At 48.8% G+C, this 24597-nt stretch overlaps 1 protein-coding gene across 1 annotated transcript in view; it reads left to right on the top strand.

Annotated features, from left to right (window-relative positions):
• Positions 1-8: 8 nt before the first annotated feature.
• Positions 9-24597, top strand: part of Col4a2 (collagen, type IV, alpha 2) — a 142854-nt gene continuing 118265 nt past the window's right edge. Inside the window, exons 1-3 of the mRNA XM_013022861.1 lie at positions 9-57; positions 308-400; positions 515-566. Of these exons, the coding sequence (XP_012878315.1) occupies positions 357-400; positions 515-566 (96 nt within the window). The 5' untranslated portion in view covers positions 9-57; positions 308-356. The remainder of the gene's footprint in view (positions 58-307; positions 401-514; positions 567-24597) is intronic.

Raw genomic sequence — 24597 nt, 5'->3', positions numbered from 1 at the left:
CTCGAGGGGCTGTGCGCGTGGCCAGCACCCCCCCTTCCCCCGATCCCGGACCCCGAGGTAAGGACGACCCCCCCGAACGGGTCGCAGATCCCCCCCGGCCCGGGGTGCCCCGCGGGCAGGGGCTACGCAGGGCCGGTCCGGGGAAGGGGTTGGGAGAGCGCGCTCGGCACGGAGGGCCCCAGCCGGGCCGGAAGAGAAGGCGCCCCCTTCTTCAGTCTCGGCATGGGCTGGGCGTCGGGAAGCGGAGCGCCCGGCGCAAAGAACTCCGCGCAGCCCGGGTCTGACCCGCTTTGTCTCTGCCCTCCAGGCTGCGCGGGACCGGACCGACCGAGCGGAGCCGAGCGGCGGCGGGCACCATGGGCCGAGGGCCGACGACGGCGCCCGGCGCGGCCCTGCGGCGGTAAGCGACCCCCTGCCCGGTCTCGGCCGCGCGCGCGCGGGGGCGCCGGACAGCCACCCTCAGAAGTGGCAGGGCCCCGCGGGCTGACAGCCTCTCCCACCCCTCTCCCCACAGGTGGCTGCTGCTGGGGGCTGCGACCCTGTGCCTGGCCCGGGGCGTCTTGGCGGTAAGTCCCGCTTGGGGTCCGCGCCCCCCGCGAGTGGTTGGAAGGCGGCAAACTCCGTGCCCACCCGGGGGTGCGCGCGGGGCAGGGAAGGGGGGGATGTTTGTGTCTGTCTGTCAGTCCGTCTCCCCTCTGGCGTCTGGTGCTTGGCAGGCAGGCGTCTGCACTCTCACCGGGAGCTAACAATTAAAACGTGGCCCGAGGCGCCTGTTGCTTTCCTCGGAGCCAAGCCGGGGACTTAGCGGAGATTCTCAGTCACTGGGCGGTGACACCCTGGCCACCGGGGGAGGCCGGGGGTGGCTGGGGGTGCGCGGAGACGTCTCCTGAACCCAACATATGGTGGGCCAGCAGTAGGTGTGCAGCGGGCTCTTGGAGGTTTAAAAGGGAGGATCTGGAGACATGGGCGGGGCCAGGGGGGACTAACGCCGCGGTGCGCCGTCCCTGCGCCTGTGAGAAACTTGGTTGGGCCACAGGTGGGAGGGGCCGCGCAGCGCCCCTGAGCCCCTGAACCCCTGCGCCCCTAGGCCAAGGCTGCCCTGTGCGCTCCAAGCACTTTTGTGTGGTCACACCTACCACTTCCGGTGAGCTGTGTAGCTGTGACCAAAAGGCCACAGCCGTGGTGCGATGTCCCCCCCCCCCACACACACACCTATCTGTTGGGGGTTCTTGTGCGGGCAGCAGTCAGTGCCCAGGTGGGCACCCTCCAGGGCATTAGCTTTCCCTCCCCTCCTGGGCTCCGCCCCGCCTGAGCAGAGACTGTGCCAGGACCCTGCTGGGGTTTCACTCCAACCCTTTTCAACCCATCAAAGCCTATGTAAAGCAGCTGAGGACCCCGAGACAGTACTGGGAAATTGCTCTCCTTGGGAGAGAGCAGCCCTCCATCCTGCTTGGTTCCAGAACCCAGAGTGGGAAGAGTGGGAAGGAAGAGGGGCCCTTGGAGAGGGTCTGGAACTCGCTGGAAGCTTGGGTCCGTCTCCTTCTTGTCCACAGACCCACATCTCTATACTGGAACCCATCAGGTAACCCTGTGGGTCCTTAGGCCTGTGTCTCAGATTAGATGTGCCTCAGATTTATGCACATTCCCTCACGCTTCCTTAGGCAGTTCCTAGAGAGCACCGGTACTGTCTGAGAGGGACAGGGCACTGACTTGAAGTCCTTGGACCCAGAGCTGCCATACACCACTGGTTCCCTCCTGAGCTGAGGGAGGCACAGGCATTCCTAGCATCTGGGAGCAATCCTGCTCCTGAACAGACTTCTGTTGGAAGACCTAGGTACACTCTGCAGGAGTGAATATCCTGGTCTGTCACTGAGACCCAGCTCCCTCCTGTACCCCAGTATAGCTCTTGAATGTGTTTTGTGTATGTGTGTGTGCATGCACGCTGAGCCATGCATGCACACCAGTACTGGGGCTTGAACTCAAGCCCTGGGCATTGTTCCTTAGCTTTTTTGCTCAAAGCTGGCACTCTTCCACTTGAGTACAGCTCCACTTCCAGCTTTTGGTAGTTAATTGGAGATAAGAATCTCATGGACTTTTCTGCCCAGACTGGCTTTGAATCAGGATCCCCAGATCTGAGCCAGGTTCACAGACATGAGCCACACCATACCCGCCCAGCTCACTCTGTCTCATTGACTCTCGTTCCTTGCGTGGATCCAACAGCAGAGCTTCGCAGAAGGACAGCTGCACACCCCATAAAGCAGTATTGTCTGGAAAGGCCTGGTAGAAATCTCTGGTCCCTTTCTTTAGTTTCCAGTGGGACTTTGTCAGGGAGCGGGGTTAGTCACCTGTATTCCTACCCAAAGCTAACGTTGGGAACCATTGAGCTGGACTGTTGAGTTGATAGGCAGTTGATGTCACTCGTCAATTTATCTTATTTCTCTGAGGTTTAAATTCCAAATCTGTGAATCAAATAGGTGAATTTTATCATTCTTACTAGAGTCATATTCATGTGAGCTGTCTGTATCTATAGTTTATTGTCTTCAATAGTGCATTGAGCTACTGATTAGCTTCTCATTTACTACTGGCTTGATACCCTGGAGATAATTCCTTAAACCTGAACTACATTCATTCAGTTTTTCTTGTTAGTCAGCTCCTCTCCTAATTGTCTGCTTCAGTCTCAGGGCTCATCCTGGAGCTAGGTCAGTTTAGTTAAAAAATAATAGTCATAAAAAAGCTATCAATTGTATTTGGTGGGACTTGGTACAGAAGCAGCTGAACTAGTTAGTGAACAGTGTGTAATTACTTAATGAGTGTTTCTCCATGTACCAATTTGTGCCCATTAGTACTTCAAAGCCTCCTAGGAAAAGGCACCTGAGACAGGTAACTATTATTAGCCCCATTTTACAGATGAGAAAAAGGGGGTAGAAGTGAAATTGTGCCCCAGATTTCTGTCTTGTAAGTATTCTGGGGTGGGGAGGGGAGGGCTGGGAGCCAGGCACTCAGCCCACACTGAGCCTCTGGCATTTCCAAGCTAGGAGAGGAGGAAGCAGAAACCTCACCAGCAGCTCAGGCCCTAGTGTGGACCACTCACGGTCACCAGCATTGCCTTCGAGCTGGGGCACGCATGCCACTGCCCCTCCTTACTCAGAGGGAGTGAGGCAGATTCTCACAGTGGGTGCCTCCGTACTGTGTCCCAGACCTTGTGTGTAATGGTGGTGGGGCTGGTAAGAATCTCATCTACCTCACAGGACCGCTGGCACGGTGGGTGTGCGTGGAATCATAAGGATGGTATGTCCCACATCCTAGATCTTGGCTTTGGTCCCAATATGAAACATCTAGGCCACAAGAAGAGGAGGATCACAAACTTCCTCCTCTGCAGGCTGAGGAAGGAGGTGGTTCTCCTGGGCAGATTGGAAGATAGAGGATAGTTGATGCGTCCCCAGCATCCCATGCCCAGGGAGGGTAGGAAGGGGGGCATGAATGCCAGACCGGACAGTTGGCTCTGGTACTGTCCTGTGAGTTCACGGAGAACCAGGGAGAGAAAGAAACAGGAGAGATTCAAGGAAAGAGTTCAAGAACAGGAATTACAGATTCTGCCAGAACAATAAAAACCAAACTGGCTAGTTGTGTGTCAGAGAAGAAAAGAAAGTGTGTGAGTCTCGTGCATAGAGGAAAGTTGGGAGAAGAGATGGTGCCTTAGGAAGTTGGGCTTGGTAATGAATGGAGACAGCAATGGTACAAGGCCATTTGAATCTGCCCGGCTCTTTGCATTAAGAAAAAGGAAGATGTATCTTTGATTATAGAGTGTTTTAGGTAATGCTCTGAGGTTGGCCTCTGGCCTTTTCTTGCTGACTTCTTTGGCATTTTCCTCACAAAGACATCAGGTAGAGCTGGGAACGGGGCTAGGCTGATGCACTTTAGGAACCCAGCAAGCTTTCCTTGAGTACCTAGAGTCCCATGGCTCCCAGCTGGCCTGCGCATGGCTCAGCATCAGCTGTTCAACCTCAGGGCAAGTAAGGGCTGCATGGAAAAGTTGAAGAGCTGCTTGCTGCACGCCCTGCGCTCAGGTGTCCTCAGGTGACCCTCGCGCTCAGACCAGTCAGAGCCAGCACCGTTGCCTCTGCTGCCCACCGCTGCCAGCCCTGCAATGTCCTGAGGCCCAGCAGCTGAGCCAGGCCTCCGCTGCCCACTGGGAATGAGAGGTCTTGTCCAGGTGAGCACTTGGGCTCGGTCTGCATCCTGTAAGCTAAAGGAATGTGCTGCAGCAAGGTTTTTGTCTTCTTGGGGTTGAGAAGTTTCTGGAATCTTCCGGAAGGGGGGGAGGTGTTGGAGGAGGGTTCTCCTTGCCACTGTTTGGTGGGTCACTCCTTCCTGTGGATAACAGGACTGCTGGGCTCACAGCCCTGCAACTTGGTTGACTTCTGGGGAATGGGAGACTGGTGATTTTAATTGGGTCCATGAAAGGGGCAATGGAAAGCCACAGGAGTGGCCTCATGGCCTTCCTGGTCCTACTGTTGTGGTCACAACGGAAGAGCAGGCAGCCAGTCCCTCCTCAGTCAAGTCTACCCTGGCCCGGGCTCTGGGACCCCCAGCTCTGGGGTGGGCAGATGTGGCAGCTCTATCTCCCAGGGTTTCTGTCTCTAGAACCCTGGCTCCTAGTGGCTCCCAGGTTCCCCAGCCTGCTCGGGGGCACAGAGCTAGGCTAATTTAAAACATGGAGTCTTTCTGCAAACACCACCTCCTAGGTATAGTGTGGCATCCTGGAGAAGCTCCTAAAACAGAAAATTAGATTCGTGGGGAAACTGGCACACGTCCAAGAGTCTGAGGTTGAACGTGCTCATTTCTTAGTGTGGCTTTTTTGGTTTGGGTTTGGGTTTGGGGTGGGAGGAGTTGTTAGTATTAGAGCTTGAAGTCAGGCCTTTGGCGAGGTGATTTACCTCTGAACCAGCCCTTTTATTTGTCAGTCATGGGGCTTGAACTCTGGGCCTGGGCGCTGTCCCTCGGCTATTCAGCTCAAGGCTAGTGCTCTACTGCTAAAGCCACAGCACCACTTCTGGCTTTTTCCATTTATGTGGTGCTAAGGAATCGAACCCAAGGTCTCATGCATGTGAGGCAAGCACTCTACCACTGAGCCACCTTCCCAGACCTGAAGTAGCCCTTTTTGTGCAGTTTTTTTTAATACAACCTTCTCTTCTGCCCGGGTATATATCTGTACTGCGAACCATCTAGTTTAGGCTTGCCATTCCTGGGATGGCGGGTGCGCACCCCCATGTATAGCTTCTTCTGTTGAGATTGAGTCTTACCTCTCAGGCTGACCAGGGACCAGGATGCTCAGCTTTGATGACAAACATGAGCCACTCTAGTTTTGACAGATGTGCTGCAGTGACACAGGATCTGAGCACATCAGCCTGTCAGAGTGACTTTTCTGCCAGTGTGAACGCCTCAGTGTGAACTCCCTCCATGTTGCCGGCATGTCCCGCTCCTAGATGGATGCCCTGACAAGGCTGAGAACAGGGGGTCTTGGGCTAGTGACCGGCAGGTGTGCCGACCTGCGGGAAGTATTCTTCCTGTTCTTTTCTCCACTGTGTCTGGGCAGAGGTGGTTCAGGACCAAGCAGAGGGGTTTCGTCCCTGGACTGACTATGGGGTGATTTACAAAGATGGAACCCATCGCCAGGGAGATGTCCTTTGCCAGGCCTTGAGGCATCCCAGAGCCCACCACACACACACACACACACACACACACACACACACACACACACACACACGTCATGCTAGGAAGCACAGTAGTCGCTCTCCTTCCCCAGTCCTATAGTAACTTGGATCTTCCAGAAATAAGAGTCCTTTGGAATACTAATGATGACTAGCTTGTAATGGCCATGGCATAGGTGTGGTCCCTGGAAAGCCCTGGGTACCCCAGCCTCTGGGAGAATAGAGAGGCTAGGAATTGGCCCCCTATGGCCTTTGCATTGCAGTACCCATACAAACTCACAAGCCAGGGTTTGGGGGCTCCCAAGTGGCAGTATAAGTGATGTCTGTGGAGGCAGGGTCTGGAGGGAGGCATGGGGGCCCTGCTGTATCTCGCCTTCTGAGTATTCTCTCATCTGTATTCACGTGCAGAGTCCTGGAACCCTTCTAGCAGATTAACAGGCCCCAAAGAGGAGGGTCATAGGAACCCCACTTTATAGCCCATGGGTCAGAAGCACAAGAAGGCAACCTGGGGCTGGTGTTAGTGCTGCCTGGGGGGCAGAGGGCCCCAGCCCTCAGCCTTGCTGCCCTCGGAGTGTGGGATTGGAGGGGAGGCCGCCAGCTTCTGCCACGCTGGGGAGACCCACACGTCTGGGTCACAGCGTGTACGGCGTTGATTATGAAGGAGGCAGAGGACAGTGGCTGCAGCAGCGCTCCCGGCCCAGGTGGAGGGGTGTCTGTGTGGTACTGCTTTAAGGACCACTGCAACCCATATGCAACAGGGGGTGAAGGCCCAGCCTCTGGATGTGGAGCACTGGAGAGCCCCACCCACCTCCCAGCATGCCCCAAGGATGTCCACCTTGCTCCAGGGAGGCGGGGTCCGGCGTGGGGCATCCTGTGTTCCCAGCCCCCAAGATTCAGAGGCCTCTGTGCTCCCATGACCACAGCCTCTGCCTCGGGGAGCAGCTGGGGAAACTCCAGCAGAGAGAGTGGCCCATGGCCAGTGTTGTTCAAACACACTTGCCTGTCACTGCCTGCCATTGATAACCAGAAAGGTAAAGCAGGGGTTGAACAGCTTTTGTGGCACCCAGTTCCATATGCCTGTGCTGTCCCCATCTTGGCCCTGAGTCCAAGGATACCCTGTCTCCTTCCTATCAGAACCCCTAGTGACAAGAGGTCAGGATGCCCACATCTACCCCTCTGGCCCAGCTGGAGTTGATATCCATTCATGAGTCTAATTGGTGGCCAGGCACTGTGACTCAATCCTGTAATCCAGCCGTCTGGAGGATAACAGTTCAAAATGAAACCTGGCAAAAAGTTAGACATCATGACCAACACCATCCCAATTAATAAACTGAGTTTCGGGACTTGTGCTTATCATCCTGCTAAAGGGAGGCTAAAGGCCAGCCACCTGGGCAAAATAACTAGAGAAAAAAGAAAAAAAAAGCATGGCTCAAGTGGTAGAATACTTCCCCCTCCCAAAAGAAAACAAACCAGAGCCCCCCAAAATGAAGAGTAATTGAAGTACCCCCGCCAACTGCTGGGATGTTAAGTCACAGTTAGAGCTGGGCATGGTCCCCTCTTCCCTCAAACCCTCCCTCCTCCACCACAGTTGCCATGCCCAGTCTCCCCTGCCCCCTCCCCCGAAGTATTTGATCTTTTGGCTAAAGAAGAGGAAATGTGTGTGTGTGTGCGCGCATGTGCCCTATTCATAGCAGCATTTTTCCCCCTTGATTCCAAGGTAAAAGTTATCCCCACTGGTCGAGGGTCCCCGTAGGTAATGAGGGAAAGTGAGTGAGATTTACATTTTTTCCTAGGGATTGTTTCCACTCCACCCAGAAAATTCCTATGTAACTGCTTTTGCCTAGTTGGTGGTCTCCCACGTGGGAATTACAGAATTTGTGGGGCTAAAGAAAAGAAATGATTACATGGACTAATTGGCTGGTATCTGGTAGAAATTACAGAGTGGTCTGTTCCTGTGCACAGGAGTGGCTTTGGATCTGTGACTTTGGTGTTGGGAGTTGAGGATCAGAACAGAGGAAAGGGTAATGGGCTTCTGGCAAGCCAGGGTCAAAAAAAAAAAAAACACAGGCCCAAGTCTGGGGTCCAGCCCAGTGGTTGAGTGCTTGCCCAGCAGACGGCGGGCCCTAGGTCTGATGCTAGCGCCACAATTTTTTTTTAATGTACCAGACCCCACCAAGCCCACTAGAGATAAAGTTTCTGATTGTCAGCAAAGTGTAACCCATTCAAACATATGGGTAAGAGACACGCAGTACACAGACCTGCGCTGGAACTCTGTCTTCTGTGTCCCTCAGCCCCAGAGCATCCGCCCTGAAAGAGCAAAGGAAGAAGAGCTCTCGGAAGGTGCCTATAGAATTCCTGAGGGTAGTTATAGCATCCCAAGCCCCCAGCCACGAGAACACCTTAACACACATGATATAAATAGTCCTGGGCAGAAAACCCTTCTGGAAAGAGCAGGGTCCTGCCTGTCTCCTAACAGGACTTGTGCAGTGTCCCCCACCTGGGTGGAAGGGCCGACTGGATGACAGTAGATGGAAGGCAGCCCAACGGCCTTCTCTTCTTCCTTACTTGGTAATTGTCCTCATTGTCACAGCCGGCCGAGTCATGACTAAATCAGGACCTGGGATGCGCTCCTTTCCTGTCCCAGAACCACCTCCCCCCGCCCCCCTTCCTCGCCCACCCCTGCCTCCGGAGTCCCTCTTAGCTCAGACAGGATTTCCTTGTCTCCACATCTCATTGTGCAGCCTCCTTCTTCCCCTGCAAAACAAGGAATATTGAGAGCCCCTAGTCTGTAAATCTCACGCCAGCCTTCAGAGGTGTCTGTCCATGTTTCCCAATCTCATGGAACTAAGGCATGGGAACAGAGAGATGAGGGTTTCTCGTTCTGGTTTCCTCCACAGTGCCGAATGGCTCAGCCAGCTGTCTTGCTTACCTGTGTCTCTGCCTCTGCTCACCTGGGCCTCTCATCCTCCTCTTTCCGCAACCTACTCTCTTGCGAGGCCCAGCCACCAGCAGGCATGGCAGTGGGTACCACAACTGGCCACCTCCCTACTGGTGACCCACCGCAGGGCCCCAGGAGACCCCTGCTGCATGGGGCCCTCTGGTTGGCACGGCTCCTGTAGCAGATCTCTCAGGGCGGCTGGCTATCAACATCTCCCATGTTTGGAATTCAATGTTCTAGAAATAATGAGCTATTTCGCTCGAGAGGGAAGGAAGTAAAATTAGTCATGTTGGCTGGCTCTTAAATTTTTTTAACATCCCCCAAATGCTTTACTTAAAAGGAATAAGCAATTAAGAATAGGATTGAGTCCTGTCTAGAAGTTCCTGACAAAGAAATGGCCTTTCTAGAAATCCTGGAATTAGAATCTGATTGGGAAGGTCATGTTCCTCAGAGGAAGTCTAGCCCAGAGGAATACTGCCTCTATTTTGTGTGAAACCAAGAGAAAAAAAAAAAGAAGCATCTCAAAAGGGAAATAATGTGTTTGAGTGGGGAGAGACACTAGGTAGAGAGAGAGAGAGAGAGAAAGAGAGAGAGAGAGAGAGAAAGAGAGATAGTAAATTTGTGTATCTGTGCCAGTACATGGGCTTGAACTCAGGTTCTGAGTGCTCCCCTTTAGCTTTTTCACTCAAGACTGATGCTCTACCACTTGAGTCACACCTCTACTTCTGGCTTTTTATAGTTATTTTGAGATAAGAGACTCGTGGATTTTCTTGAACCAGGTGGCTTTGAACTGTGACTCATATCTCAGCTTCCCGAGTAGGTAGGATGACAGACGTGAGCCGCTTGTACCTGGCCTGTCTTAGCCATTGTTAAGTCACAGATCAGTAGCATCAAGTACATTCACATTCTTGTCTGTTGGCACACCAGCATCTTGCTCATCATCCCAAATAGAAACTCACACACACCCAACCACCACCAATACCTACATACTAAACAGTCTCCACCCTTGCACATGCTTAGCTCTGGTAACCTGCCCTGCTTTCTCTCCCTGTGAACTTCACCCCATCCCAGACATCATGTAAGTGAAACCATGTGGTATTTATCCTTTTGGAACTCCCTTATTCCATTGATCCCAATATCCTCAACCTCATCACTGGTAATACACTGTGGTAGATTTCTCTTCTTTTAAAGGCTAAATAGTATTCCTGTACTTTTTAAAGCTATTGTTTGCCTTTTTATGCACTTAAAAGCCTTTTATTTTCAACATAAATTTTCAACATATTTCTGTCTATTTATAGAATGTAAGTATGTGTCAACCAAAACCTTGGAATTTTTTTTTCATTTTCAATTATCTTTAAGTAGTTGTACAAAGGGATTCGTTCAACATGTAAGTAAATGAGAACCATGCATCTTGATCATTGTTACCCTTCCATTGTTCTCCCCCATCTCTCCAACCCATCCCTCCCCTCAAGACACCTACTTCCATTTTCACAGATGAACTTTGAAAATCATGGATGTATTTGCACACCCTTCCTCTCTCCATTTTTCTGCCCCCTTTCCTCTACCTCACCATTCTCCTGAGAACTCATGTTCCAGCTTCCTAGTACTCATTTTGTTAAACTGTAACTTACTTGATCAGAGGCATTACACCATGGGAGTCCTCTCCTGTGTATACCAAACTTCAGTCAACTGGTGGGTTATTTTAATCTTTCTTGTAAAGTTGATGAACAGAGGGGTTACAGTTCCATAAGTAAGGTAATGAATACATTTCTTTGTAAACACTATTACTCCCTCCCTCTTTTTCTCCTACTTACCCCTCCCTGACTTTAGTCATTTTGTGTATATATGCATTTGATGTTGCATATGCTTTCATATACTTCCACATAGGAGAGGAAACATGCGTCCTTTATCTCTCTGAGCCTGACATACTTCACTTAGCATAATGTAGGGCATCTGGGCTGTTTCCATTAACTTCGCTATGTTAAATGGTGCAGCAGTGAACATGGGTGTCAGGTGTCTTTACTGTATCCTAACTTGTCATCTTCTGGGTAAATGTCCAAGGGTAGTATTCCTGGATTATGGGAAGTTCAATGTTTAACTTTTGGAGGATTCTCCATACTATGATTATACTAGTTTATATTCCCACCAGCAGGGAAATAGGGTTTCTTTCCCTGCCAGCATTTGTTGGTATTCTAGATGATGACAACCTTACTGGGATGAGATGGAATCTCAGTATTATCTTGATCTGCATTTCCTTTTAGCCAGAGATATTGAGTATTTCTTGATGTGTTTATTGGCCACTTTTACTTCTTTTGCAAAGTCTCTATCATTTTGACCCATTTGTTAATTGGGTTATTGATTCTTTGGGGGTTTCATTTTTGAGCTCCTTGGATATTCTGGATATATATTCAAAGGTATATATAGCAAAGATCTATTCTGGAAGCTACCTTTTTAGTTAGTAATTATGTCTTTTGCTATAGAGAAACTTTTTAGCATCAATCAATCACATTTATTGGTTCTCTCTCCTATTTGCTGAGCACCTGGAATTCTACTGAGGAAGTCCTGACCTATGCCAACAATTTCTAATGTTTCTCCTCCTTCCTGTTGTAGTTTCAAGTCTTACATTGAGGTCCTTGATCCATTTTGAATTGACATTAGTACAAGGTGATAGACAGGGATCCAGTTTGTCTTCTGTGTCAAAGAGGTTAATACTATATACATATATATATATACATATATATATATACACATATATACATATACATATATATGCTCCTTTGTCAAATATCAGATGGATTCTATTTTGTCCTTGGTCTTCAGGACTATTTTCCTACTGGTACCAAACTGTTTTTGTGACTATAGCCCTGTAGTAGTTTGAAATCTGGAATTTTGATATTCCAGCATTATTTTTAGGATTGCTTTGGTTATTTGAGTCTTTTGTGGTTCATATGAATTTTTGGATATTTTCTCAGTCTCTGTGATACATGGGATTTTGATGGGCATCACACTGAATTTATGGATTGTCTTTAGGGCTGTAGACATTTTCATGATACTAATCCAGCTGATTCCTAGACATGGAAGGGTTTTCCCCTTCCTGATGTCTCTTTCAATCATTTTCTTCAAAGTTTTCATTGTAGAAGTCCTTGGCTTTCTAGGTTAGGTTGATTATTCAAGGTCTTATTTTCTTTTTGAGGCAAATAGAATTGTTTTCCTGATTTTTCTCTCATTGTTGTATGCAGAAAAGCTACAATTTCATGGGATGATTTTTTTTTTTGGTTGGTCGTGGGGCTTGAACTCTGGGCCTGGGTGCTGTCCTTGCACTCTTCAGCTCAAGGAGAGCATTCTACTGCTTGAGACACAGCACCACTTCTGGTTTTCTAGTGGTGGAGGTAAGAGTCTCAGGGACTTTCCTGCCTGGACTAGCTTTAAACAGTGATCCTCAGATCTCAACCTCCTGAGTAGCTAGGATTACAGGAATGAGCCACCGGCACCTGGCTCATGGGTTGATTTCATATCCTGGTGTTTTGGTACATAGTTATGATTTTTAATCTGAGTTATCTGTTATAAATATAAAAATTCTTCCATCAAATGGCATTAAAGACAGCAGCATGAACCTTGAGAAATGCACCTCAGCTGGAAGGAGAGGAGGCAGGCTCAGGAACAGTGGAGATTGCTGTGAGCCATGATTCCTAAACCCTGGATTGTAATTAACGTCAGATGTTTTCCAGACTTCACACTCCCTCTCACTAAGAAAAAGACAATTGAGCCAGGTACCAGTGGCTTATGCCTATAATCTTAGCTACTCAGGAGTCTAAGTTCTTTTTTTTTCTCTTGTTTTTTTTTTTTTTTTGTTTCCGGTCGTGGGGCCTGAATGTTGGGCCTGGGCGCTATCCCTCAGCTCTAGGCTAGCACTCTACCACTTGAGCCACAGCACCACTCCCGGCTTTTTTCTTTTTGCTTATATGGTGCTGAGGAATCGAACCCAGGGCCTCAGGCATGCAAGGCAAGCGCTCTACCACTGAGCCACCTTCCCAGCCCAGGAGTTTAAGTTCTGAGGATCTCAGTTAGAAGCCATCAGGGGCAGGAAAGCCCATGAGATTCTTATCTCTAATTAGCCACCAAAAAGCTATGATAGAGTTCTAGCCTTGAGCAAAGAAGTTCAAGAACAATGTCCAGACCCTTATTTCAGACCCCAGGACCAGTACACACACACAAAGATAGTTGATACTTGAGGCTTAAAAAATTGTTAAATTTGATACATAGTGGTTTATTTATCACAAAATTAAAGTGAGCAGCTGTGAAATTATAGACGCTCAAAATAAATAATGTATGCAATATAGATTCTGACATACATACAAAATCTGAAAATCAAAATCAGTGGATTGAGTTTGCATGTATGTATGGCTTAAACTCTCAGTGCCTACCTTCTGTCCTTTATCTTTATCTTATGCAAGGCTAGCATTTTACCACTTGATCCTCTGCTCCACTTCTGGCTTTTGGCTGGTTTATTGGAGATAAAAGAGTCTCATAGACTTTCCTGTACAGGCTAGCTTCAAACCAGGAGCCTCAGATCTCAGATCTAAGCCTCCTGAGACAAGGTTTACCAGTGTGAGTCATCAGCACCTAGCTGGATCAAACTCATTTAATCACAAAGTTGCCCACATTATTATTCTGCAAAAAAAATAGTATTGCAATGGGAGAAAAAAAAGGTCTCTCTGAAAACAAACTTCAAAACTTCTCTCCAAAGAGGCAAAAATAAGCATTTGTGTTAGACAGAGTGCTACTCTTCAACACAAATGCTATTTCTAGAAAAGATAAAGAGGCAGTCTGCAACATCATTGTTTTTGACAATGCAGAATCATGATCATAACTGCAAAGCAAATGCCTGGACATTGTCCACTGTTGGGAGAAGTTTTCAGAATGCAAAAGAAAAAAAGTTCTCTCTCAAAAAAATCTTAAAGTGGTAATTTTTGAAGACAAATTCTTCAAGTAATTTGATATCAAGCCAGTTTGATCAAGCTACATGAGGAGCTAAAACAGCAGTAAAAGAGAAAAAAAAAACAAACACTGACAAATTCTAGCTGGACAGCAAAAGGGGCATTAGTAAATGGGCCTTCCCATTTCAGTTGCCAAGCTAACAGATTTAAACATCTGCTGGTTTTATTTCACTGTCACTCTTGGTTTGCTGAAATCAGGAATATTGTTAGTGGGCAAGTCAGCATATTGATTTTTCATTTTCTTCCACTGCCCTTTCAGGCTTCCATTGTTTTGTTAGGACAAGCAGGATGCGTAGATCTTATACCCCAATGGAGACTGCTCTCCCTGGAAGCTGTGGAGTTACGGGCAGGGCAGTTGAACTTGCACAGGTTAACAGGTAGTGCTTCAAGTTATTTGAAGTCACTTCTTCAGTTTTGTAGTCATGGTGGTGGCAATGAAGATGAGTAGAGGCTCTGTAGCGGTGCTAACCACATTTAAAGGGCGCTGGTCACCACTTGCAGGGGCAAATAGCCTGGCATCTCACCCCTGTTTGGAGTAGCTGGAGGTTGTGGGAGAGGAGAGGAGGAAGAGGATGGAAAAATGTGGGTGTCCAGCCACCCAGGCCTGAGATGGCAGGGTGAGCCCAAGCCACCCCCAGCAACCTTTTAAGTGACTCCTTTCCAGCTTCATTTTGTTTTTTTAGCTGAGAGGTTACAAGTGGTGATTGTTAGAAATTGTAAATAAGGGGGAAAATATCACTTCCCTGCTCAGCTGGAGAGAAAGGGTAGACAAGATTCAGTGCTCTGGCCTTCCGCCCCTAGAAAGTGGGATTTAGCCAAGGGCAGTGTCTGGGCTGGGTGTTCAGGCCTCAGAAGCCCAAAGCAATTCATGGAGCCCTGGGCCTGCATAAGGTTCTCCAGAAGAAAACAGAAGGAAACAAACGCGGAAGCCCAACAAGAGACTAGGAGAGACTCAGGGAGATCCAACCTCCCAAGATAAAGTCAGATCATCCCTCCAATCCCCCCTGCCAACCCCCAATTCCCCCTTTAGTCACCCCTCCAGGCCCCGGCTCCGGGGGCCCAGCCACAGCCAATCCTGAGCTCCTCTCCTCTCCTCTCCTGTTCTCTCCTCTCCCCTCTTCCCCTCTCCTCCTCCCCTCCCCTCTCCTCCTCTTCTCTCCTCATGTGCTATTGGTTAGAGCTCTGGCCTTGGTGTTCATGGACAGTAAGTCTGTGCACCCCAGCCTGGGGACCACCCAAGCATCACTGATTCAGGAATTCCATTAAGCGAATGTGCTATTTACCCTTTCTGTAGGGATGCTATAGCCTCAGAGACAGCTGGGGGCCTGGGAGAAGGTACCACCACTCCTAGCACCCTCATACCTATGCTGGTACTCATTCCACCCAGCCCCTAAACACCGTCTATTAGGAGCAGGGAGATTGAGGCACGACCAATCTATTGTGGATCCTACAGCCCTGAAGGACCGCTCCCTCCATGGGCCCCAGAGGCCACCAGCGACCGCAGGCTCCTGTTGTGCAGCACTGGCCACACGGCCAGCTCACGGCAGCTCGTGGGCCATCTAAGAGCCAAGCCACGGCCAGGTGGCGTCTGATGTTGGACAGGGTAGGGCCTCTTCGTGTGTCTGGCATCAGTTTGCAATTTGATTTCTTCTAAGCTATGCTCGGTGTGCCTCAGCTTCCTGCAGGATGAAGCCTGGAGACTAAGCATGTGTTGAGAAAGCAGGCTTAGCTAAGGGCACCTGTCCTGGCCCACAAAGGTTGTAGGATGGCTCAACTGTGGCTGCTGTGGCCTAGCGTGGAGGCCAGGCAGAGGGAAGGACACAGAACAGAGGTCAGAGGCTTCCTCTGCCTCGTCATCTGCTTCCAAGCATGGCAGTGCTGGCTCCACATAGGGCTCTGCCAGGTCAGACACACACAGACTCCCTGGCCCCATTCTGCCTCTGGTTCAGTGACTAGGGTCTGACTCCCGTGATGGACAGAAGGTGGCAGGAGGGAAGGAAGAGGCAGGGTCCTGGGCAGAGCTGAAGTAAGTGGTTTGGGAGTTTTTTGTTTCAAGTCAGGCACAAATCAGTGTGCTTAGTGCCAAAGGCACAAGCCTCAAAAATGTGCCCTTAAAGTCAACCAAAGACTACTTCTTCTCCCATTGGTTCCGCGTGGTTTGAATTGCCATGTTCAAAACTACTGGGGTAGACAGACATTGGCTTATCTGCAAAGTTAAACTAATGCAAAATATGCTTCAACTGCAAGACAGAGTGCCAAAGTATTTCCAGTAAATAGCATGCATTTCTCTCCTTGAGCCCCAAACTCAGAGCGAAGCAGGCTCTTCGCCAGTGAGCATTCTGGACTGAGCTGTGCTGTGTCTTTGGGGTCACAGATCTTGGCCGGAGGCCTCCTTTTTGCTTCAGGAAACACAGCTTCATGGTCACCAGGGGTAAGAATGTGGACAGGAGAGCAGTGCCCAACACTACCCCACACAGTAGAGAACCTGAGCTCACTCCCAAGGCCAGTCCTGCGGGATCACGATGTTGAGACTACCAAAGGACTGAGCTTGCCTGAGAAATCCTTCTTCCTGTCAGCATGAATCCTGACAAGTAGGGAAATCTGACACCACATAAGAGCTGATGGCCACTACCCTGGATGCCCATTCTGGGGCAGAGAGAGCATTTCTGACACTCCTGGGTGATGGCAGTGCTGCGGTCCATGGACCATAGTGTGAAAACCAAGCCTCCCCTCCACTGTTCCCTCCTGGGCATCAGTACCCTGGGTAGGTGCCAGTCTTCTGATAGAACATGCCAACTTGCTTGCCTACAGGCCTGGCTGTGAAGAAGGCTTTCCTCTGCTATTCTCTGGGACAGCTGAGGAATTCCTTTCTTTGCAAAAGTGAGACTGAGCCCCCGGGGAAGCTCACACCATGAGCAAGCGCAGCCCCCAGCTTTGGCCAGAGGACCAAGAATGAGGAGAATGGGCAAATGGCTTGTTTTATGAAAACACATTTATCTCTATAAACATGAACCTTTCTAGGCCATTAGCCTTAACCCATCATCTTAACGAAGCTTAGGCCAACAGTGTCTATAGAGATGAATCAGAAGTCTACAGGTTCTTCAATAACTGCTTAGAACCAATTAGGAGATTAGATGAATTAATTAAGAGAGGAAGATACACTAAAGGTCCATCCTTTTGAAGCAAGTCTGACACTGGCCCCTCCTACCTCCTCTGCCTCCTCCATGGAACTTTATTCACCCTGGTGATGGTCAGCCCAGCACTGACCATCTCTAAGGAAAACGTACATCTCAATCTCAGAGACCAAAGGTTAAGTGTGTAGCCGTAGGGCCATGGTGTGTCTCCAGGGAGACCAGCTAAGCATGGTGGGTTAGACAAGGAGGAGGCACCTGCTATAGCCTCTCCATTACTTGGTGCCTGGCTTACCCCTTCCTGGGCCCCTGGGCCCTTGGCTACAGCCTCTCCTTCCAAGCTCAGCTCTCGCCCTTTGCTTTGCCCCCAACTCAGCAAAGGGGAGCAGGTCTTCTTGCAGCGTCCTGCACCTGGACTCGGTGGAAGTCTCTTGCGTGGAAGTCAGGGTGTACCTGACATTGCATGAGGTGCATGTTTACAATGGGTTCCTGCCATCACTGGCTGTCACCTCAGGCACGATTCTGGAAACATCTTTCTCCTTCTACAGCGTGTCCCCCAAAGCCTTTAGCTCTGTAATGTGTGGAAAGCACTCAATGGCCCAGCATGGAATGATTGGCTCCAGGAGGTGCTGGTGGCTAGAATTTTCCACCCAGCGCCCCTTGAACTTCACAGTCATTCTCCCCAGTCACCCACCTCTCCTGGCCCCTCTGCTCCAAGGCACAGCCTTGGCCAGTCATTCTAGAAGTTCTCCAGTCTTCTGCCTGTCTGCCACCATCTCAGGAAGTCATTTCCTGGGTGGGTGGGCATGGTAGTTGAGATTTTCCCTGACCCCTTCTCACACCCCTGCGGCCTCAGCAGCAGTGAGCCACTCACTCTCGCTCTGCCAGCTGCTCCTTCTCAGCCCAGTGTCTCACCTGCTGCCCAGCTACCCATCCCCCTCTGCCCCAGTGCTTCTTATCCTCTTGGGTCATGGCTTGTGGGGTGCATTCATATCACACTTCTATTCCTAACTGGACAGTCCATCTGCTTATCTGCCCAGCAGCCCGGGAGAGCAGCATCTCAGCCCAGCAGCCCGGGAGAGCAGCATCTCAGCTTGAGTGTGGCATTGTCTCTGATGCGGTACAGCTCACACAGTGTCAGCAGCAAAAATCAAGTCTGATTTTTTAGAAAGTATTGGTTGTGGTTAGCTGAGAAGCTGGTACAGACCGCACATGTGCCTTGCTCAGGGGACACTCTTCCCCTACAGTGTTGGCAGTGTTCACAGAGCCAGTCACCTTGTGCCCTGTACCCCTGTTCAGCCACCCCAGTGCTGCCGCTCGGCCTCGCTTGCTTCCTCCCCTAGCCATCCTCACCACACCTAGAGGACGCACCAAAGTCTGCCCACTCTTGGCACTTAAGACAGACTCTTCACATCACTGACCAGCCACACACCAAGGCAACGGTCTCTTACCCCCTCCCAGCCAGGCCTCTGGGCACTCAGCCTTCGGATTGCTACACTCCAAGGCCTGGGGAAGGAAGGTGCTTTGGGTGACCCTCTCCAGTAGTTCCCAGTAGCTTTAAGTACATGTCTCTTTACAGTGAAGAGAGCGAGGATGGGCACTGGAATGAAAAACAAAGAAATTCAGCTTGAAGTCATTGCCTGTGTTGTTTTAAGAGAGGAATTCATACGTGGGTGGCAGTGAGGCGTAAAAATCCCCTTGTCGGAGCAGAGTCGTGCTGGGACCCAGACCCTACCAATGCAGTTCTCAGGATCAGGAAGGTCCTCATCCTCAGCCGAGTTTGAGAATTTGTCCTTAAGACCAAAGTGTGGGGCGGAAGCAGGGCTTGAGGGGTAGAGCGCTCCCCCAGCCAGGGCAAGACCCCGAGTTCCAACCCCAGTACCAGTAAAGTAACTACAAAGTAACTACCATAAATAACTTTGTAATTTCTTAGCTGTGCACACAAAATGTTGGGGAAAGTCTGAATAGATTTTAATTGTATTTTCTTGAAATTTTCCTTATAAAGCATAGTCAGTGGTTTTTAAAGGATTAATAGATTATGAAAAGAACTGTAAGGTCAAAATCATATCCTATAAGCCCTATTAATCTAGACTTAATAGTTATGACTTTAGTTTTGGCAAACTACAGGCAAGAAAGTGTCTTGAGTTAATGGCCTGAAAAATTAATCAATGTTATTAATCTGCTTAAGAAAACAGATCTCCTCACCGTACTTCCAAAACACTTCTGACAGAGACAAAGTAACGATGACTGAACTATGTACCACTTGAGCCACAGCTTTTTGGTGGTTAATTGGAGATAAGAGTCTCTTGGATTTTTCTTCACAGACCAGCTTTGAACTGTGATTCTCCCATCTCAGCCTCCTGAGTAACTAGGATTACAGGCGTTAGCCACCAGCACCCAGCTGAAGACCATGACTTCTTAGCTAGACTATTGGGTTCCTGGTTGAAAATTTAGTAAAACTGGGCTGGGGATGTAGCTAAGAGGTAGGGCACTTGCCAAGCATGCATGAGGCCCTTGGTCAGATTCCCAGTACCACATATGCACTCACACACATACACACACACACACACACACACACACACAATTAGTAAAACACGGTTCCTCCAATACCAAGTCTAGTGGGTTTTTTTCCTGCTCCATCTAATTTTTCCATAAGCAAAATAGAAAAAATATTTTTAATCTCGCTTGACATTGAAGAATAAACTCATGCTAATCTACTTCACTGACAACAAAAGCCACTGTGGTTCACTGAGATTTATTTTTTTCTAGAAAGTACTTACTACCTTCCTCTAGTTCTTTCCGTCCTTTCATGAAATAGGAAACACTGGACATTCAGCAGAAGTGGATGTCACAGACATTTGAGAACATTCTTCCGTGAAAGCTTCACCTAGATATAAAATCTCAGAGCTAGGTTGGACTTAAAGATCAACTAGTTCCAACTTGTCTTGAGAGAAGAGAGGCATGGAATTGTACTGTCAGCCGGCAGCCAGGGCCCGCACCCAGACACCAAGCGTGAGTCCATATTAGCTCTATAAATGAATGCCCTCATGTCATCTTACTAATTAGATTAGTTAATGTATTAGATCACTCTATGGGTAAATTACATGATTGGCTATTTTTAAAGATTTGTTTGGGAAATGGTGACTAGAACATTCCATGAAGCAAATCGTAGATCTGGATGAAACATGTTATGGAACAAACTTCATTCTTCTTTGAGGTCCCATATTATAACAAAAATAAATTCTCCTATTTTAGCACAATGTGTGTGCAGCCCATAACCATTCAAAGAAATAAGAGATAGGCTGATCTGAGTAAAATATAGGAGTAATTAAAGGAAATTGATAAATTATTACTTCAACCACTGGGGTATTTGATTTTTTTAATGCAAATATTTTCAAAGACATACAGAGTGTAAATAAATGTAAGAAACTGCCAGTTATACTAACATTGCCAGTGTACCTCTAAAATTAGAAAACACCCCCCAACCCCCCCCCATCACCTCGATTAACATTCCAAGAACAAGTGTACCATCAAACAGGACTTTGGGTTTCTTGAAGTTGGAGACTAGAAAAAAAAGTGAACATGCCAGATGTCTCTAGCTTGGAAGAACCGTTGCAAAGAGGTGGTATTTGGGCCCTTACCCACTTTTGCTCACAGGGTTTGTCCCAAGCACATTGTTCCTAGTTCTCTCTGTGTGAAATACTTTGTGGCCACCTCCATTTGACAGTCTCAGTCACTTTGTGAATGTTCTGGGCATCGAAGGAAGGTAGACAGACACAAGAACTGTAATGAGGGGAATCGAACAGCCATGGACAGCCGTGTGGGGTGGAGAGGACAGCACCACAGAGGTAGCGTGCCGTTGGAGCATGCAGCCCTGGGGCAGCTCAGCCGCTGCCTCAGTGCACCCGGAGAAATGTGCGGCCTTCACCATGAGTGGACAGGTCGCCAGTACAATTCAGAAAAACACAGCATCGGGAAGCCAGCCTATTTTTGAGGTGGCAAAGCCAGTAAGCGTATGGCTTCTAAGTTGCCAAACAGATGCTGTGCATCCTACTCTTTTTGCTCTTTATTTGCTCTTTCAAAGTTGGAAGCAGTGACAACTTTCTAGTGACATGGAATCCGTTAAGCTCTAGCACTGAAGAGTCTCAGGCCTTCTGTGGCGGCCCCTTTAACGGAGAGTGGAACTTGATTTTGTTTTGCAAGTCACCCTTAGAGCTGCATGACTTCATCCCAAGCAAGCTAAATAAAGGAATTTTCAGTATTATAACGGTCACTAAGCAGACAACTGACTTGTCAGCGATTAGAAGCTGGTAAGATTTCAGGGCGGGTGTGGAAAGATACCGCTGTCCCAGGGCGTTTCACTTGGTGGCTTCCTTGTGTAGGTGGGTGGCGGGACGGAATGAGCTGGGGTTGGGGGGGGGCAGTGCCCGGTGCCAGGCCCTTCTCAGCCAGGATGTCATTCCGATTGGGACAAATCCCCTGAAATCTATTGAAACAACCAGATGCTTGTTCATAATCATTTGGGTGAAACCTCCCCAGGCCAGAGCTTCTGGGATTCTCTTGTGGTTCAAAGCAAAGCGCTCGGCTTTGTTTTGCCAAGTGTCCATCTCCCCCTCCAGAAATGCTTCTCCAAGCCGTGGCACCCAGGGGGCCTGGTGCCTTCCCAGGCGGCTCTGCCATACAAGGTACTTGGCTTGGGCCTTCTCCCTAGACTGGAGGGTGGCCTGCTACATGCTTTCTGCTTAGAGCAATTAGGAAGAGGTTTCTACCAGCAACTGGCCACCCAGTTGCCTGCTTTGACCTCTTTGGGCTGACTGATTCCCCTCAAAATAGCTTAGTAGTCAGGCTCAGGGCTTTGGGGAACGTTCTTAATAATCAGGCTCTGGGCTTTGTGGAGCGTTCTTTACTACATCCCTGTGCTGTCTAGCATCTTCCTGACCTCTGCCTGAAACTGCTACCCATGAAACCCTGTCTAAACAAACCCTGTGTGTCCAGATTCTCTTGGGATTCATTATATTCATTCTTGCCGTGCAACGACTTTAAAAAAAAAGAAAGAAAGAAAATTTAGGGCTGGGAAGGTGGCTCAGTGGTAGAGCGCTTGCCTTGCATGCTCGAGGCCCTGGGTTCGATTCCTCAGCACCACATAAGCAAAAAGTAAAAAGCCGGAAGTGGCGCTGTGGCTCAAGTGGTAGAGCACTAGCCTTGAGCTGAAGAGCTTAGGGACAGTGCTCAAGCCCAGAGTTCAGGCCCCATGACCGGACCCAAAAAAAAAGAAAGAAAGAAAGAAAGAAAATTTACTGATATCATTTTCTTGTAGAACAATCTCACTGTTCTTACTATCCTGCAAAGACTAGTTGGAAAATGCTGGACTTGGGCCAGACACAGCAGCTCATACTTAACAATCCTAGCTACTCATGAGGCTGAGATCGAAGGATCAGAGTTCAAAACCAGCCCAGGCAGGAAGGTCTGTGAGACTCCTATCTCCAATTAACTAGCAAAACCTTGGAAGCAGAGCTGTGGCTCAATTGTTAGAAGGTAACCTTAAGAGCAAATAGCACCCAAGCCCTGAGTTTGAGCCCCAGTATGGGAAAAGAAGGAAGGAAGGAAGGAAGGAAGGAAGGAAGGAAGGAAGGAAGGAAGGAAGGAAGGAAATAAAGGAAGAAAGAAAAGGAAGAAAATAAAGGCTATATTAAAAAAAGAAAAGAAAAAAATGCTAGATTTAAAGTATACCAATAAAACTAGTGGATGATGCCAGGCCAAGTCATGGCTGTTGGCATAGGGACAATTATAACAAACTCCACAGTGAATGCTGCAGACTTTCCAGTTTCTGGAGGCACACCCGCAAGACAGTGGTAGGAGCTAGATGACATCTAAGATCAAAGGTTACAATGATACCTTCCTTTGCCCCTTTCCCATTTGACTCCCCTCAAAGGTTTCCACAATGAAAGACAGGGAGACGTTCTGTCTGTCCAGCTCTGTAGTGGTTAAGCCCTCCATAGAATGGACCGATGGAGACCACCTGCCATGGCCGCCTTGATCCCCATAGATAGCTGTAGTGATTGGGGATGCATTCACAGTCCTGACATCCCCAGGGAGGAAGTTGTGCTAAAAGACCCCCCAACAGCTCAGACTCAAATTATTCGCAACTATACAAAGTTTCTAAGGCCAAGGAAGGATGGGACAGTATAGTCCAAAATCCCATTCAAAACAACCAGCGGAAGAGTTGGGCATCTTGTATTTGATTTCACAATGTTTGCCTTCCTCTGATTCCTCATGAGGGTGGGCTGCTTTGTGCATATGTACTGGACATGGGATTGCCTCACCATGATCGCTGGTTCAAGGCTCACCCATGTTTCCATCCTCTGCCATTGCTTCTGCTGTATTTTCTTTATGGGACATTGCATGCCTGCAAACAATGATGGTTTCACATCTTCCTGTGTGGTCTCTATTCTTTCCCTTTCTTCTTGTCTGATTGCGTTGTCTAGGACAGATCATAGTGTTAAATTGGAAGTGCTTACTACCCATAATACATTGGGTAGCCTTTACCAGTCTGCTTGAAACAGTACCATCTTCAAGGACTTTCTCTTCCCTTTGTATGGCCCCAGTGCTTTCTAGACTATTTCTGACTAGGGTTTTCCAGATCGTCCTTGTCTCTGACTAGGCTGAGTTAGAGATTCCAATGTAGAGGGAGAAGAAAACCAAGGTCAAAGCAATTGTGGCACCATACCACCAGTGCATCAAGTCCCACAGCCTTCCTTCTCCGTATTTGTCCTCCTCATTCTCACTGTTGCTTGTGGCGCGTGATATTCCTCAAAAAGTGAGCACTGCAGATGGAAGGCTCATGGAACTATGGATTTGTTCCATTGTTAATATAGTACCTTTCCATGACAATCACTTTCTGTGTTTTTACTTTGCCATCCTTTAAGAGTTCTGTGTTGAAAGCTGACCAGGGAGTCCTTCAGAATTAGCTGGCTTTCTCAGAGGTTGGTTTGTGCATCTTTCTCATGTCTGCAGTGGTCTGCAGTGCACTGGCTTTTGGGAAAGGAGGAGCAACTACAGGTGTGGATGCCCCCGGAGGCCCTTGGAGGTGCTGTAGATGCTGCTCATGAACCCTTCCTGTCTCACACCCCATTGCTAGGTAGAACTGTGATTTACAACTCCCAGAAAGACAACTGTTTAATTCTTGTTAATGAAGTCTGAGCTGACCGACAAAAACAAAAATAGATTTTTTTTTAAGTCTGAGATGCTCAAACCCCTGTATTTGGAAGACATCACGGTTCTCTGCTTGCTCATGCAGCCCTGGTCTCCCAAGGCCCCGGGTCCCCGCCTTGTCCAGACTGCTGGGCCCAATCCTAAGTGTTCTGCAGATCCTTGATGAAACTTGGCTCAGAGGCTGAGCCTCTCCACCTGTTCTTGGGCCCACACGCCTGCACAGCTCTTCTCTGTTTACCTTCATGGGACAGTTTCCTATATCACCTTTTTTTCTCCCAAGAATATCCTATTTAGGAGGCTATGACTAAGGTGACCTAGACCAAAGAAGCTCCTTGAGCTGCAGCAAACCCCATCTAAGCAGCGATGGCCAGACTGGGTCCTATCTCCCCTTGCATCCCTGTTGGGAAGAGACCATTCTGTGTCCGAATGCCCTTGTCATAATTCTGAGCCTTTATCACGGCCCTTGGTAGTTTCATCTGCTTCTCTGTATGATTTTGATTATAAATAATCAGAGTTTTATCATATAAGGTAAATTCTTGTCTTGGCGTAGGCCCTGGGCTAAGTGTTTTGTACATATGACCCCAAGTTACCTTTCTATAATTCTAGAA

Source organism: Dipodomys ordii, unplaced genomic scaffold (genome assembly GCF_000151885.1).
Source record: "Dipodomys ordii isolate 6190 unplaced genomic scaffold, Dord_2.0 Scaffold64, whole genome shotgun sequence".
In the NCBI taxonomy this organism is placed as follows: domain Eukaryota; kingdom Metazoa; phylum Chordata; class Mammalia; order Rodentia; family Heteromyidae; genus Dipodomys; species Dipodomys ordii.
This window is presented reverse-complemented; position numbering and strand designations above follow the sequence as displayed.